The 17,218-nt window shown below is 48.1% G+C and overlaps 1 protein-coding gene across 1 annotated transcript; it reads right to left on the bottom strand.

Moving 5' to 3' along the window:
- Positions 1–7,697: 7,697 nt before the first annotated feature.
- Positions 7,698–10,663, bottom strand: LOC124653884 (probable LRR receptor-like serine/threonine-protein kinase At1g67720). Its single transcript, XM_047192944.1, has 9 exons — positions 10,437–10,663; positions 9,783–10,329; positions 9,206–9,669; positions 8,963–9,098; positions 8,799–8,870; positions 8,642–8,710; positions 8,438–8,509; positions 8,212–8,283; positions 7,698–8,091 (listed from the first exon to the last, which is right to left on the bottom strand). Exons 1-9 carry the CDS (start codon positions 10,516–10,518, stop codon positions 8,064–8,066), a joined length of 1,542 nt encoding a protein of 513 aa, XP_047048900.1. The 5' UTR covers positions 10,519–10,663; the 3' UTR covers positions 7,698–8,063.
- Positions 10,664–17,218: the final 6,555 nt, after the last annotated feature.

Here is a 17,218-nt window from a genome sequence, read left to right as displayed (position 1 = left end):
TTCCACACAATACGGTTAATCCTTTGTTACGGCAAGCCGGTGAGATTGACAACCTCACCTGTTTCGTTGGGGCAAAGTAGCTTGGTTGTGTTGTGCAGGTTCCACGTTGGCGCGGAATCTCCGGTGTTGCGCTCGCACTACATCCCGCCGCCATCAACCTTCAACGTGCTTCTTGGCTCCTCCTGGTTCGATAAACCTTGGTTTCTTTCTGAGGGAAAACTTGCTGCTGTGCTCATCATACCTTCCTCTTGGGGTTGCCCAACGAACGTGTGAAATACACGCCATCACTTATCAAGTTCTATTGTCCTCCCACTCAAATACTTCGCTAGAAAACAATTTCTTGGAAATAAGCAAGTAACATTAACAAACACTTTTGTCTTTTACTTCATAGTGGAAAGAATTCCCTATCAATTCTTTGGGATAACCAACAAAGACATTCATCCGATTTTGGTTGTAAACTTATTTACTTATGCTATGCATACCAAAATTTAAGAAAAGACTATTAGGGTTTATACCCATGCCATAACTCGTATGGTGTCATTTCAACGGATCATGATGATGCTCTATTAAGTGTAAAAGCGGAAGTCACTAAAGCATAATCCACAAAAAATATAATGGCATTAATATTTTATCTTCATCATTGATCCAACAAGGTTTGGATACATCTCTCGGATACTTCATCATCACTATGATACTCCAAGAAATGTGAGTTGTAGAACAATTTCATAACTCTCTTAGATGTTCGCTAAAATTCGTAATTCAAATATTTCCTCCATGATCCAATCATAGATATTTGACTTTTCTATTACGATGATTTCCACTTCATGCTGAAATTTATTTGAATCCTATTCAAATGTTTCAAACTTTTCCTTATTGAATATATCCTCATATATACTCAATTCATTGTTTGAAAGTTTTCATGAAGTAGAAGAATCTTCCGCACACAACTATGCCCAGTGAACCACATATATCATTATGCATGTTTTCACTAAGTTAGTTGCCCGTTCAATTCTTCGGCCTATGAACGGTATTTCAGTCATTACCTTTTAGAAAAGATTTTGCAAGTGCCAAACGATTCAACAAATCGAATGACTCCAAAATCCATTTGCATGGAGTTCCTTCATGCGATCCTTTCTAACATGACCTAAATGGCGGTTCCACAAATAAGTGGAATTCAAATCATTTGCCTTATGGCATTTTAGCGTCAGTGTTATGTATGTGTGTTTCACCATTAAGATTTATAATAACTTATCCATCGTACATGGAGTAATGTCATAATTTAAACAACTCATTGTTTTCATTTGACGAGAGCAAAATAACAATTATTAAGTTCTTTATTATAATTTCTAAGGGCTAGATATAATGCCAACGATGAACATAATAACACTTTATTTTTGTTCCAGACGTGCATTCCTATCATATTCCTTGTCAGTTACTTAGGCCATTGAATTCTTGTATTGCGTTGTTTTTGTATGACACTTCATACCAACCAATATAGTACTAATACCCAAGAATTTCATAGTGTGACCTAACTAGGAATACAATCATAACATGTATATCTTTTATATACACCTGAGCTAGACTTTCTAGTCTTTTCTTTCTTTCTGCCAAAATATCTTTTGCAGTTTCTCTTTTAGCTTTCCTCATTATTCAGAAAAATACTTCAACATTAATAACTTCTAGGTTTGTTGGTCTAATACCAATAACCTTGAGGTTCTTATTTTGAATTTGATCATCATATGACAAGTGTTCTAGATTTCACTTATTAGTAACTATGATGAACAATTTCACTCATAATTTTATCCATCAATTCATGACAACTTTTTGAGACCATGTCTGTACATGCTAGGCTCATAAAGTTTAACCTTAGTATTCGCATGTGCAAATCGGCTTGTACCCGTTGTAAGCACACGTAGAATCTATAACACCCGATCATCACGTGATGCTTCGATACGACGAGTCTTAGCAACGGTGCATACTAAGGATGATAACTTCATGGATATGCGAATATCATTAGTGCCCCAATAGTTGGAGGATTGTGACGTCTGGCGTCTTCAACCTTCATACATTCCCATAAAACTTATGAGTTTATGTAGTCTCACCAAATTATATTCTATCATCTTGCAATAAGGTCTTAGATATCACATATATCTCATACCTTGATTATTTCTGAAAACTAAATTTTCAGCTCCTTACTTTTCAAACAAATTTGAACTTCAAGTTTGACGGAGACAAGATAACTTTAGGTACTAATTGAAACCATAGATCTTTGAATCAACAATGTGAGGTTTACTAAAAGTTTGCAATAGGACTTAATCAATTCTTGATTCTTTAACAATACGGTACCAATCCGTAAAGTTTCTTGTCAGATTTTAACAGTATTTCTATCTCAATAACAAGACTAGCGCATAGTAGAAAACGGATGCCAATACTACAAAATTAATTCAAAATACTACTCGGACTATGTTTATGATAATTAGTTCATGTTTTAATCTAATTACTAATGAACTCCCACTTAATACAACATCCCTCATAGTTGTTAAGTGGTACACGATCCAAATTCACTACACCAAAAAAACGATCATCACGTGAGATGATGTAGCTTCAATGGTGAACATCAACATGTTGATCATATCATCCATATGACTCGTGTTCAACCTTTCGGTTTCCGTTGTCCCGAGGCCATGTCTGTACATGCTAGGCTCGTCAAGCAAACCCAAGTATTCCGCGTGTGCAACATGGCTTACACCCGTTGTATGTGAATCGTTGAATCTATCACATCCGATCATCACGAGATGCTTTGAAACGACGAACTGTTACAACGGTGCATACGAGGGAGAACACTTTATTATCTTGATATTAATGTGAGGGATCATCTTATAATGCTACCGTCGCGTTCTAAGCAAAATAAGATGCATAAAAGGATTAACATCACATGCAGTTCATATGTGATATGATATGGCCCTTTTGTCTTTGCGCCTTCGATCTTCATCTCTAAAGCACGGACATGATCTCCATCATCAGCGGGCATGATCTCCATCATCGTCGGCGTAGCGTCAAGGTTCATGACGCCGTCTTCATGGTTGTTCACCTCATGTAGCAACTATTACAACTACTTTGAAATACTACTCAACATGAAAATTAAAGACAACCATAAGGCTCCTGCCGGTTGCCACAATACAATAATGATCATCTCATACATATTCATCATCATATTATGGCCATATCACATCACCAAACCACTGCAAAAACAAGTTAGACGTCTCTAATTTGGTTTGCATATTTTACGTGGTTTAGGGTTTTCGAGTAAGATCTAATCTACCTACGAACATGAACCACAACGGTGATACTAGTGTTGTCAATAGAAGAGTAAATTGAATCTTCATTATAGTAGGAGAGACAGACACCCGCAAAGCCTCTTATGCAATACAAGTTGCATGTCGAACGAGGAACAAGTCTCATGAACGCGGTCATGTAAAGTTAGTCCGGGCCGCTTCATCCCACTATGCCACAAAGATGCAAAGTACTCAAACTAAAGATAACAAGAGCATCAACGCCCACAAACCATTGTGTTCTACTCGTGCAACCATCTATGCATAGACACGGCTCACGATACCACTCGTAGGATAAAGTTGCATAGAAAACAAAAATTTTCCTACCGCGAACACGCAATCCAAGCCAAGATGCAATCTAGAAGATGGTAGCAACGAGGGGGTATCGAGTCTCACCCTTGAAGAGATTCCAAAGCCTACAAGATGAGGCTCTTGTTGCTGCGATAGACGTTCACTTGCCGCTTGCAAAAGCGCGTAGAAGATCTTGATCACGATCGCTTCCGGCGCCACGAACGGGCAGCACCTCCGTACTCGGTCACACATTCGGTTGTTGATGAAGACGACGTCCTTCTCCCCGTTCCAGCGGGCAGCGGAAGTAGTAGCTCCTCCTTGAATCCGGCAGCACGACGGCGTGGTGGCGGTGGCGGTGGAGATCTCCGGCGGAGCTTCGCTAAGCGTGCGGGAGAAGAGGAGGAGAGAGGGGGCGGCTAGGGTTTGGGAGAGGGGTGGCCGGCCACCTAGGGGTGCGGCCAAGCTATGGGCTTGTGGTGGTCAGCCCCTCTCCTATGCCCCTCATTATATAGGTGGAATCCCCAAGAGTTGTAGTCCAAGTCTTCGAATAAGACCCCAACACCAAAATTTCCCAAAGGTGGGAAACCTACTCAAGGAGGGAGTCCTACCCAAGGTGGGACTCCCACCTTTTCCTTAGGTGGGGTGGCCGGCCACCTCTAGGTGGAGCCCACACGGGACTCCTCCTTTAGGGTTTGGCTGGCCAAGCTTGTGGAGTCCTTCCGGGACTCCACCTTCCATAGTGCGTTTCTTCCGGACTTTTCTAGAACCTTCTAGAACCTGCCATAAATGCACCGGATCATTTCCAAATTTGGAATATGACTTCCTATATATGAATCTTATTCTCGGACCATTCCGGAACTCCTCGTGATGTCCGGGATCTCATCCGGGACTCCGAACAAATATTCGAACTCCATTCCATATTCAAGTTCTACCATTTCAACATCCAACTTTAAGTGTGTCACCCTACGGTTCGTGAACTATGTGGACATGGTTGAGTACTCACTCCGACCAATAACCAATAGCGGGATCCGGGAGATCCATAATGGCTCCCACATATTCAACGATGACTTTAGTGATCGAATGAACCATTCACATACGATACCAATTCCCTTTGTCACGCGATATTTTACTTGTCTGAGGTTTGATCTTCGGTATCACTCTATAGCTTGTTCAACCTCGCCTCCTGACAAGTACTCTTTACTCGTACCGTGGTATGTGGTCTCTTATGAACTTATTCATATGCTTGCAAGACATTAGACGACATTCCACCGAGAGGGCCCAGAGTATATCTATCCATCATCGGGATGGACAAATCCCACTTGTTGATCCATATGCCTCAACTCATACTTTCCGGATACTTAATCCCACCTTTATAACCACCCATTTACGCGGTGGCGTTTGATGTAATCAAAGTACCTTTCCGGTATAAGTGATTTACATGATCTCATGGTCATAAGGACTAGGTAACCATGTATCGAAAGCTTATAGCAAATAACTTAATGACGAGATCTTATGCTACGCTTAATTGGGTGTGTCCATTACATCATTCATATAATGATATAACCTTGTTATTAATAACATCCAATGTTCATGATTATGAAACTAATCATCCATTAATCAACAAGCTAGTTTAAGAGGCATACTAGGGACTTCTTGTTGTCTACATATCACACATGTACTAATGTTTCGGTTAATACAATTATAGCATGATATATAAACATTTATCATAAACATAAAGATATAAATAATAACCACTTTATTATTGCCTCTAGGGCATATCTCCTTCAATATCGGACACGAGAAAATGTAAAACGCCTAAGGTGAAGGTTGAGGCCCAATCCGTAGATTATGCTGACACCCATGTAGGGAAAAGTATCCCTCGTTGTGTCTTCTAACCGTGTACAGACCTCCGTAAATAGGTCGCGATTCTTCACCTTCTGCAGCGCAGACCACGAACGGAGAGTAGCGGTACAGCTGTAGATAACCTGCAAGAGACACTACTAGGAAAAGGCATATAGATGGAAATAGTACTACCGGCGCACCAGCAAACCCATGTGCCGGTGGCAAATAGTGCCGGCGCACCAATATGTCGCCGCGCCGGCGATGGAGTCTTACTGCCGGCGCACAAGCAAGAAAGATGTGCCAGCGATAAATTTCAAAGAGGACCAGACCAGACCGAAAAAATCGAGCCCCTTACTGCCAGCGCACCACCATGTTGGTGCGCCGGTGGTAAGTTGCTTATTGTCGGCGCTGCAGCATGATGGTGCGCCGGCGGTAAGGCGAGTCATGATTTTCCTTCTACACCCCCCCCCCCTCCCCCCGTGGACCGCCTTTTCAGTTTTGAAAAAAATAAAAGAAAATGAAAAAAAATTCAAAAAATAAAATCCTTTGAACTGCCCATGTATTATGTAATCTAGTTTTAATGAAAATTTGAAAAAATGAATTTCGATATATTATGCAAAATGGCATCATCTTTCGGTAAAACGGGATTTCTGGTTGCATACGCCCTCCGATGAAAAACTTTTTTATATCAAAATCTATCTACGCAAAATTTCCTATCCGAATTCAACCGCCTACGGCCGTTTGGAGAAAAAATGGATTCGTCAATTGGAAAACAGAAACGGTACTTTTCGGGTTTAAGATTTGGGTGAAAAAAAGAAAAAAATTCAGGCAGGCGCACCACCATACTAGGTGCGCCGGCGGTAAGTTGTACTATATATTCAAGCCGGCCCTCCTCCCTTTTCTCCTTCCTTACTTCTCCCCCTTCTTCCCTTTCCCTCCTCCTCTTCTCCTTGCAATACTCACCGACGGCCTCCTCCTCCTACTACTCCGGTGACCTCCTCCTACTCCGGTGACCTCCTCCTCCGGTAACCTCCTCCACCTCGGGACTCTACCTCCACCTCCGGCCTTCTCCTTCTCCTCCTCTTCCACCACCTCCACCCCCGGCCATCTTCTCCTCTTCCTCCTCCTCCTCCTCCTAAACCACCACCTCCAGCCTCATCCTCTTCCTCCTCCTCCTCCTAAACCACCACCTCCGGCCTCATTGTCCTCCTCCTCCTACACCGGCGCGGAAACGATGACAAGGCGACGCACGGCCACTGTTTTCGAGGACCCGAGCTAGATGAACCCGAGCTAGCTGGTGCACCAGGCCTGGTTCGGGCTTTTTTTTGAATTTTGGAAAAACGTACCGCCGGCGCACCAGGCCTGGTTCGCCGGGGATAATTCATGTTACTGCTGGCGCACCAGTTGATTGGGTCTCATTTCTTTCTCTCATTGGTGCATGCAGCTGGTATTACCTATTGGATAATGGCATTGTACAATAAACTTACCGAGAATTTTCCATTGGATTGTAAGTTCCAACGAAATTCATCTTGCCCTTCAGACAACTGGATGGATTCCAAACGCACTAGTAAGGCGTTCCATGCAAGAAGTCTCGGACCGATTAAATCTCGTCTAAACGTCACAGTCGGAGGTGAGGTCGTTGGCCTATTCCCTAGCCATGTATCCTCCCAGAACCGTATCTGCGATCCATCCTTAATAATGAAAGTACCATATCTGAAGAAAAATTTCTTCGTTGCCATTAGGCTAGCCCAAAAATACGAATCTCCCGGTTTTCAAAGGATCTGGGATAACGCTTTATCATCGATGTACTTTCTTCTAACCATGATCTGCCATACGTCATCTTCGGTTAATAGCTTAAAAAACCACTTACCTAATAAGGCTGAGTTCTTAACTTCAAGATCATTAACTCCTAGCCCACCCATATCTTTAGCTTAAAACGATGTTTCCATAAGTTTATCATTATAGAATTGTGTGCTAGAATGTCTATAGGCAACTTAAGGGGAAAATTGGAATAATTGGCAACTTTGATTTATTAATTTTAAATTGCTTGTTCAATCCTCTCACCCTCTCTAGTCGATACAACATGTCAGATCTATGGAGATTCTCATATGAAACGTAATAATCTTGAGGGAAATTCATGTAAACTAGAATCCTACAAAACAAACATTTGACATAGTGTTTTTCCTCAAGACAAGAATCATCCGAAAGATTCTTTGAGTAACCCTTAGATCAAAGAGACGACCTTCATTTTTCTTGGAAATCATCGGCCTCTACATCGGTTAATGAATACAACCAAGAGAAAAGAGGCACTAATTATCTTCTTGCTGCCTTTAGAACAATTTTACATCTTCACATATATAGATAAATAAATGGAATCATGAACTGTGCAGTTCATAGTGTGCAATATAGTTATATATACACCAGAACACTTTTGTCTCCCCCAAAAAATATAGAGAAAAAAGAACAAAACGTGTGCAATACTAAAACCTCAAGAAATCGTTATCTGCAGTCGGACATGCATGTGCGTCCTCATTCTCATACTCTTTCTGTCGATGGCCATGAACATGTGATACTCTGTTCCTTGTAACATTATTGTTGTTAGCTGAGGTTATTCCCAGGTGTATACCTGTCAAAGTAAGATAAAAATCATTATCATTCCCAGGTGTAGTAGGATTGTACGGATATCACAAGCTTAAAGTACACCGTTTGATTTTGAGATCTAAATACAATGCTCGCGGTTACTTACTGGAATGCAATGCCCGCTCTGTTCCTGAGGTTGTTCGGAATGGTCCCCTGTAAATTGTTATTCTGCACAAACCTGTGGAAGAAGAGTTCAAGTTGTTAAAAAATAGCGGGTTGCCTCAACTGAATGAAACAGGTCAGGTTAGCTAGATTATAGGTGGATAGTGTAGCAACAACTTGGTCAAGCGTGGATTATATGTTGGAATTCCTTTTATGCTCAAGCCACTTACAGTTCTTGAAGCTTGGGAAGGTCTCCCAGCAATGGGGGCATCGGCCCTGTCAATTGGTTGTTCTCCAGGTGCCTTCAGTTCAGAAATGCAATCCTAATTAGTGAAAGGGAACATACAGCATCTTCATTTCGGCGAGTAGTGCTAGTTATTATGGACCTCTTAAAAATCATTTTGCAAAGTAATCATGCGAGTGTTTGTACTTACAAAGAAGACAAGTGATGTAGGGGGCTCATATCCGGAATTGGTCCTGTCAGGTTGTTCCCCGCAAGCCAACTGCAATAAAACATTTCGGAAGTCAGGCATTGAACTTTTCATTAATTTAGCAAGCACATCTAACATCAGTTTGTGTCAAGAAGCTTACATGCTCGAGATTGCAGTCATATTGGCAATGTGGTCAGATATTGAGCCTCCAACACTGAAATTGGTGAGGTTGCTGCAGAAAAAATGCACAATTGCCATTGTTCAGAGAGTTTGCAAGGTTTTTAGGCGTAACATGACATTCTAGGATTTCCCTTGTTGACTTACAGGGCGGTTACTCGAGCAAGCGGACCTTCAGTGCAGGAAACACCGGTCCATGAGTTCCCGACAGGCAAGCAAGGATCGCCACTCCAGTCCGACGGCGGGTTGGCGAAGCCTCTCGCGAGCGTCTCCATGCCGATCACTGCAGCAAGATGATGAAATACACGGATGATCTACTACACAATTCCAGTGAGCAGGTACTGAATCAGCCACGGCGCATGGGTAGGAGCTGCATCGATCGGGTATTACCGTCTCTAGGATGAGTCCTCCCTCCGAGCGGCACAACCATCATGAGCTCCGCCGCATTGATCACCGGCCCGACCGGCGAGTCCGGCGCAGGCGTCAGCGTGATCTTGGTCTGCCCGGACAGCGGCCACACGGCACCGTACACCATCGACCCCGCCGCCGAGACGTTGAGGCCGGCGAAGAAGGCCTGGCCGTTGACCGCGACGTCGAAGACTCTCCAGCTGAGCGGGCTCGGCGTCCGGTTGTCCTGGAAGTAGAGCGCCAGGTAGTAGCTCGCCGTGGGCAGTGGCGCCGGCGGCCACTGCAGCTCGAGGACGTTCCCGCGGCTGGCCGTCACGCCCCGCCGGAACACGTCCTCCGGTGGCCTGTTCCAGAACGCCGCCGGCGCGATGCTCCCCTGGGTCTCCACCACCGGGCTGACCCCGTCGCTGTACGGCTGCCAGTACCGGTTGAACTGGTCGCCATCGCTGGAAAAATCGCACATTTCTCATGATCACGAGTTCATGACCAAGCAGGCTATGCATTCTGTACTCTGTAGCAGATCACAGCAGAAAAACATGACATGATCGCCATGGTGTACCTGATGATGGAGCCGTCGTGGCCGAAGCTGTGGCGCGCGATGGTGCTAAGCGCGTAGGAGGCGAAGTCGGTGGCGTTGTAGACGGAGTCGTCGAGCGGGACCACCTCGAGCGCGGAGATGAAGGGGCTGGAGCCGGGCGCGGTGGCGGCGTTCCTGGCCAGGCACACGCTGACGGCCTTCCCGGCGGCGACCACGACGGCCTCGAAGTAGGTGGCGCGGCCGGCCGCATAGTCGGCCGCCGTGTCCACCTGGCTCCACCGCGTGCCGTCGATGATCTGGTCGAACACGGGCGGCGCCGCGCCGCCGTCGAACCCGCCGTAGAAGTACGTGGTGCGCACGAGGTACTTGGTTGCTTTTACGGCGGGGAGCACGTAGCAGTGCTTCCGGGCCGACGCGTCCGGGAAGTAGCGGAGCGAGGCGAGCATCGGCGCGGCCGGGAGGGACGGGATGTCGGTGGCGTTGCCGACTGCGATGAACCGCGCGTCGGGGAGCCATGTCACGTTCCCCGCCACCTGCTCCGCGCCGGCGCCGCAGTTTATCTGGTACCCTGTCAACCAAGAAATGATCGGGCATGATGTTGGTCCGCTGCTAGCTAGCTCAACGGGTTCAGCAAAGAACCTGCTTTGCTGGGGTTGGTCAAGCTTCAAGCCTCACCTGAGAGAGCGTCGGCGCCATGGATTGGGAAGGCGACGCCGAGGACGACGAGCAGGGCGGCGAGGAGGGAGAAGCGGATCATTGGGAAATGCTGCAACGACGACCCGACAGCTGCGGTTGCCGGCTCGCGACCTCTGCGTTGTTTTGCCTGGGCGGCAGTTTTCTTCGAAAGTTTTGTCTCCTAGAAAATCGTCCGGTGGTTGGTGGCCCACAAACTCAGAGATGCACGACCCACAGCTGCATTGCAGTGCCCATAAAATCCATAGTAATCTACGCCCAGTTGCCGTCTTTTGTGTGGCCGTGATGCCGGTCTGGGTCGCCATTTGCCTTTTGCTCGGACACTGAAAGCGTTCTGGACAGACAGAGACCCGGTGAGGCCGGCACAGACACTCGATCGTGAGCTCGCTGGGTGGGATCTATTCGTTGCGTCGTCGCGTGCTCCTCCGTGGACGTGGTGCTGGTGGATGCCTTGTTCCTTGCTTGTGCCAATCGAGCCGGGTCACTGCATTATAATCCAAGAATATAGCCATCGGATGATTGGTTGGAGTTTGATTCCGTCTCGCACGCAGGTCGCAGGACGACGTGCTTGCGTCGACTGCCCAACGAACCTGAGGTGACACGCGCGCACGGCCAAATCTGAGGATAGAGCAGACACGCTGTTGCTAGCTGCAGCTCCATCGCTGCTTTGTCGCATACTATATCCACCGCGTCGATCACTCCAACATGGCAATCATTGGACATTGGTGCACGGATGGGGCTTGCCTGCACCCCTCGCGTGCGACCATCCGTGCGCCACGGGTGGGTGGCAGCCATCGAGCGGTTCTCGTATTTATTCCCTCCACTCTATTACTTTTCTGTCAAAAAAAATAGGAAGTATCCAATGGCAATACGAAGGAGTACTTCTTGAGCTATATCTTCCGTGAAGAATCAATTCAGGATCACGCTAGCTTGGCTCCGGGCCTCCGGCGTCCGGACAGAGATCCGGTGCCTCGCGGTAAGCAAGGCACGCAGCGCCTTGAGGCATAGCATCCACCGTCTATCTCCATCCAACGTCTAAAATCAGTCAACGCACAAGGACTTGGTCTATCCTCACGCGCGCAGGCAAAGCATCGAAAGGGAAGTAAAACTTGTGCCGACGGCTTTTGCCTGGCAGAGCTCTGCCACCGGCGTCGCCGTGGGAAAGGACGCCGAGTGAGCTCCGGCAGCGGCCACCGAATAAATCGGCGCCGGCAAGCCCCTGCGCCCCAGTTCTCACAGGCTCCTCCTTCCCTCCCCGCTCCTAGGGGTTCCTCGGCCTCGCAGCTTTTCTGCTGGTTTGCTGAACTGAATTTCTTCTATGTCTATAGCTAACCGAATTTGATGTTTGTTTTCAGTCAACTGAAATTCGCATCTGTTAGCAGCTGTAGTTAACTGAATTTTTTGTGCATCTACTCCGCCTGATGGTTGTCAGCCTGCTGCAGTACGCCGTGATGGTCGGAGCGAGCCGTCGGAGGGGAGCATAGGACGCGGTCGGGACGGGCGGAGGCCGCCGCCAGATGGGAGGCGGACGGAGCAGCCGGAGGTGATCGTCCGACGAGGACGTTTCCTCCCGTGGGCGCCGCCGGAGCTCACCTTGGAGGAGCAGCTGGAGCGGCTCGTCTCCTGCCTTTCCCGCAGCGCGCTGAGGGAGCTGCAGCGTCCGCATCCATGGATTGTTGCCTTGAGTGTGACAAGAAAAAGCTATTTTGGTGTTGACAGCTGCTAGGCCCGTAGTGTTTGGAATTGAGACGTAGATGTCCGTTGGATGTAAATGAGCGGTGGATGCTATGCCTCAAGGCGCAGTGTGCCTTGCCTTCAGCGAGCCACCGGATCTCTGTCCCCGGCGTCCGTGCTTGGCCGCCCCGCCTCCTGGACCAGTCGCCTCGCCTTGCTCCATAGGAAGCTCTCTCAGCCTAGCACTCAAACACGATGCTTGTCCTGCTCGCATGTGCGCCTACAGCAGATCGATGCTCGTCATACCGTCCCGATCACGAGGATGCTGTATGTAGAATAAAGACACCATGGCCTGCGACTGCGACCAAGCTGGTTCATCAGCTTGTAGCCGTCGTCAAGGGAGTCGTGTACGCGCAGCCGGCAACGTTGGGCATGGAATTTTCCAGGTATCTGGTAAGGACGTGCGAGTGTGCGACCCTTGTTACTTTGTTAGATCAGAGGTCATAGGTAGAAGTACGGTGAATGGGGCTGAAGCGCAAACGGGGTGGATGAGGAGAAGACGACCAAAGCAGGGAATCGTTGGTATTAGGGCATCTCTAGCCGCGCGATGCAAACGGACGTTGAGCGACCGTTTTCGTCCGCCGTGATCGGAAATGTGTCTGGGCCCTGCTCTAGCGGGACGACGCAAAGTGATCGGGCCGTCCACGGAGACGTAAACCTGGCCCAAATATGCGCCAGGTTTGCGTCTCCGCGGACGCTCCGCGGATACTCCGCGGTCGCGCCGAGTGTCCGCCAAAAAAGGCGTAGGACCCGCGCATCAGTGGCAGGGAGGCCGATATTATTTCCGCCACTGGCCATTCCCCGCGTGAAATATCAAACTAGACAGGCGCGAGCAGTCCGCAGCCACCGCCATGGATGCGGAGCAAACCCTCGCACCCGCCGCCGCCCCACACTCCCCCGTAGCCACGACCATAGCCACAATGGAGGGTGCAGCAAAGCCGAAGGCGGAAGCAAAGCGGGCCGCCACCGGCGGCGGCCGGGAGGCAAAGCCGAAGACGGCAAAGAAGGTGGTCTCCAAGGAGGAGAAAGTCATCGAGTGACAAGGGATTAACTTATCAATGACTACGTATTGTAGACTAGGGTTTAGTTGGAAGTAGAGTGCAAGTAGATCTCGAAGGTTTCAACCGAAAAGTACTCGACGATTAAGAAACTAGGGTTATGTTGACAATGGATTCGATTCTCTCTTTGTCCCTCGACTCCCCTTTATATAGGAGGCGGAGCCGAGGATACCGTGTTACACAAGATTACAGATTCCGTGAGACTCTCTGAGTTCAACCCGCAAAGTTACAAGTCTATATTTCCTAATACAACTCTAACTTTCCTTAATACTAACCGGGCTTCCGAACTTCATATTCTTCGACTCGTGGGCCTTCAGTAAACCCCGGGTACCATCTTTGGCAGTCATCGAGGCCGCGAAGCGTCGCGGCCGGCGCCAGAACCAGAAGAACAAGACTGCCGCAGCCGCCAACCAGCAGGCCTGGCAGATGCAGATCAAAGCCGGCGTCGCGCAAGTAGCCCTCTATCCGACCTTAGCGGAGGGCTACATGCTCGTCAAGAGAGAGGGGATCGCCGACGACTTCGACGACGCGCCAACACAGCCTGTCCCCACGGACATTGCTACCAAGAAGAAGGGGGAGAGCCGCATGACACAAGGCTTCATCGACGACGAGGAGAAGTGTTTGTGCGAAGCGTGGCTGGAAACGAGCCATGATTGTATTAATGGCGCACAACAAAAGGGCAAGGTCTATTGGGCCAAGGTCTTGCAGCAGTATAACGAGACCAAGATGCACCCGCCCTAACATATCCCAAGCCCTCGGACGGAAGAGTCCCTCCGAAAAAGATGGAACTACATCAAACAAGAGACAAGCAAGGTCTGCTCGGCGGTCGAACATGCTATGAACCACCCCGTCAGCGGCACTGGCGTAATTTCAGTGGTAAACACGATACAACCATCATCATTCTACACTATTTGCATCATTCTATGTACATCATTGGCGGCTATGATTGCAGGTACCCCGCGCCTTGGAAAAGTTCAGGGAGACGCATAAGAAGGGCTTCCATATGGTCCATTGCTGGGACGTGCTCAAGGACGCGAAGAAGTGGAAGACAAGATTTGTGTCCTACAACGAAGCTGTGAGGAATGGGACAACGGTCAACCTCGACGGCGAAAACGACGATCAAGGACGTCCTGCCCTTCCACCTCGTCCCCGAGGCCATAAGGCTACCAAGGCCGATCTAGCCCGGGAGGCGCAGGCCATTGCGTTCACGCAGAGCATGGAGAAGATAATGGCCGGGAATCTTGCCGCCTTGGCTTCTAGGGACGAGAAGAGGCGTCTGAAAAAAGAGGCCGCAACTGCCATCTACCACAACCTCCCGAAGGAGGTCATTGAGGTCCAAAGGATGGACATCGAGGCCAAAAAGGCAGACGCCGATGCCAAATTGCGTGACGCCGAGGCGAGGAGGATGGACGCCGAGGCCAAGACCCGTGCAGAAGACACAAAGATCATGCTTGCCGACTTGAGCGGCGTCGACGACGACACCAGGGCATGGTTCATGAAGAGGCGCGCCGAAATCCGTGCGCGAGACGCCTAATCGCCATCGTCATGCGCCCAGCACCTTGGCCTCCTTTTGGACTTTTTTTTATTGCTATTCAGGCCTTGTTGTGCCCCTTTTGCTCCACTTTGCGCCCTACCTTGTGCAAAGTGTGATGAACATATTCCATACCTCAATTTGCGGCTGTAATTTTGTGCAAAGTTGATGCTAGTTTCTCTTTTTTGAAATCTGGCATGCGTCGAAAATGTGTCGCCCCGCTGGAGCCAGCCCCAGACGCAAACGGACGTGCGATCATTTCCGCGCCCGTCAGGCGACGCAAACGGACGCCCGCGAAATGCGTGGCGCCGCTGGAGATGCCCTTACGGAATGGATCACAACATGGATTTACATTGCAGTCGTATTTCTGATTTTGTTTTGCGAAAAAAGACCACAGAAAATGGAGAACCGCTCGATGTCTGCCACCCATTCGGGGCGCACGGATGGTCGCACGCGAAGGGCGCAGGCAAGTGATACGTCTCCGACGTATCGATAATTTCTTATGTTCTATGCCATATTATTGATGATACCTACATGTTTTATGCACACTTTATGTCATATTCGTGCATTTTCTGGAACTAACCTATTAACAAGATGCCGAAGTGCCGATTGCTGTTTTCTGCTGTTTTTGGTTTCGAAATCCTAGTAACGAAATATTCTCGGAATCGGACGAAATCAAGACCCGGGTTCCTATTTGCACCGGAAGCATCCGTAACACCCGAGAGCCGCGCAGGGGGGCCCTGTGGGCCCCGGATGATAGGGTGGCGCGGCTCGGGCCCCGGCCGCGCCGACCTATGGTGTGGCCACCCCTTCGACCCTCCTGCGCCGCCTCTTCGCCTATATAAAGCCTCCGTCGCGAAACCCCTGAGGCGAAAAAAAACCACGATACGGAAAACCTTCCGCAGCCGCCGCCATCGCGAAGCCAAGATCTCGGGGGACAGGAGTCTCCGTTCCGGCACCCTGCCGGAGCGGGGAAGTGCCCCCGAAGGCTTCTCCATCGACACCGCTGCCATCTCCACCGCCATCTTCATCACCGCTGTTGCTCCCATGAGGAGGGAGTAGTTCTCCATCGAGGCTCGGGGCTGTACTCGGTAGCTATGTGGTTCATCTCTCTCCTATGTGCTTCAATACAATAATCTCATGAGCTGCCTTACATGATTGAGATTCATATGATGATGCTTGTAATCTAGATGTCATTATGCTAGTCAAGTGAGTTTTACTTATGTGATCTCCGGAGACTCCTTGTCCCACGTGTGTAAAGGTGACAAGTGTGTGCACCGTGTGGGTCTCTTAGGCTATATTTCACGTAATACTTATTCACCGTTGAATGGCATAGTGAGGTGCTTATTTATATTTCTTTATGATTGCAATATGTTTGTATCACAATTTATCTATGTGCTACTCTAGCAATGTTATTAAAGTAGTTTTATTCCTCCTGCACGTGTGCAAAGGTGACAAGTGTGTGCACCGTGTTAGTACTTGGTTTATGCTATGATCATGATCTCTTGTAGATTGCGAAGTTAACTATTGCTATGATAATATTGATGTGATCTATTCCTCCTACATATGCATGAAGGTGACAAGTGTGCATGCTATGTTAGTACTTGGTTTAGTCTTTTGATCTATCTTACACTAAAGGTTACTAAAATATGAGCATTATTGTGGAGCTTGTTAACTCCGGCATTGAGGGTTCGTGTAATCCTACGCAATGTGTTCATCATCCAACAAAAGTGTAGAGTATGCATTTATCTATTCCGTTATGTGATCAATGTTGAGAGTGTCCACTAGTGAAAGTCTAATCCCTAGGCCTTGTTCCTAAATATCGCTATCGCTGCTTGTTTACTCGTTTTACTCGCGTTACTACCGTCTGCGTTACTACCGCTTGTTTACTCGTCCCGGGCAAAGCACTTTTCTCGGTGCCGTTGCTACTACTTATTCATACCACCTCGTATTTCACTATCTCTTCGCCGAACTAGTGCACCTATTAGGTGTGTTGGGGACACAAGAGACTTCTTGCTTTGTGGTTGCAGTGGTTGCATGAGAGGGATATCTTTGACCTCTTCCTCCCCGAGATCGATAAACCTTGGGTAATCCACTTAAGAGAAACTTGTCGCTGTTCTACAAACCTCTCGCTCTTGGAGGCCCAACACCTGCCTACAAGAATAGAAGCTCCCGTAGACATCAAGCACTTTTCTCGGCGCCGTTGCTCGGGAGGAAAGGTAAACGGCACACACACACGGACCCCGGCAACTAGCCACTTTTCCGGCGCCGTTGCCGGGAGGAAAGGTAAAAGGCACTCATACTCCGGTTCCGTGTAACAAGTACTTTTCCGGCACCATTGTGTTTGTGCTCGAAGCTATTTCCTTTAGATCCCGCAATTGCATCTTTTTGTTTCTTGTTTACACTAGTTTGGCATAATGGACAACAATGAGCTTCTTATT

The sequence above is a fragment of the Lolium rigidum genome, chromosome 5, assembly GCF_022539505.1.
Source record: "Lolium rigidum isolate FL_2022 chromosome 5, APGP_CSIRO_Lrig_0.1, whole genome shotgun sequence".
Classification (NCBI taxonomy): Eukaryota; Viridiplantae; Streptophyta; class Magnoliopsida; order Poales; family Poaceae; genus Lolium; species Lolium rigidum.
The sequence above is the reverse complement of the archived record's forward strand: the minus strand, read 5'-3'. Positions and strand labels throughout refer to the sequence as shown.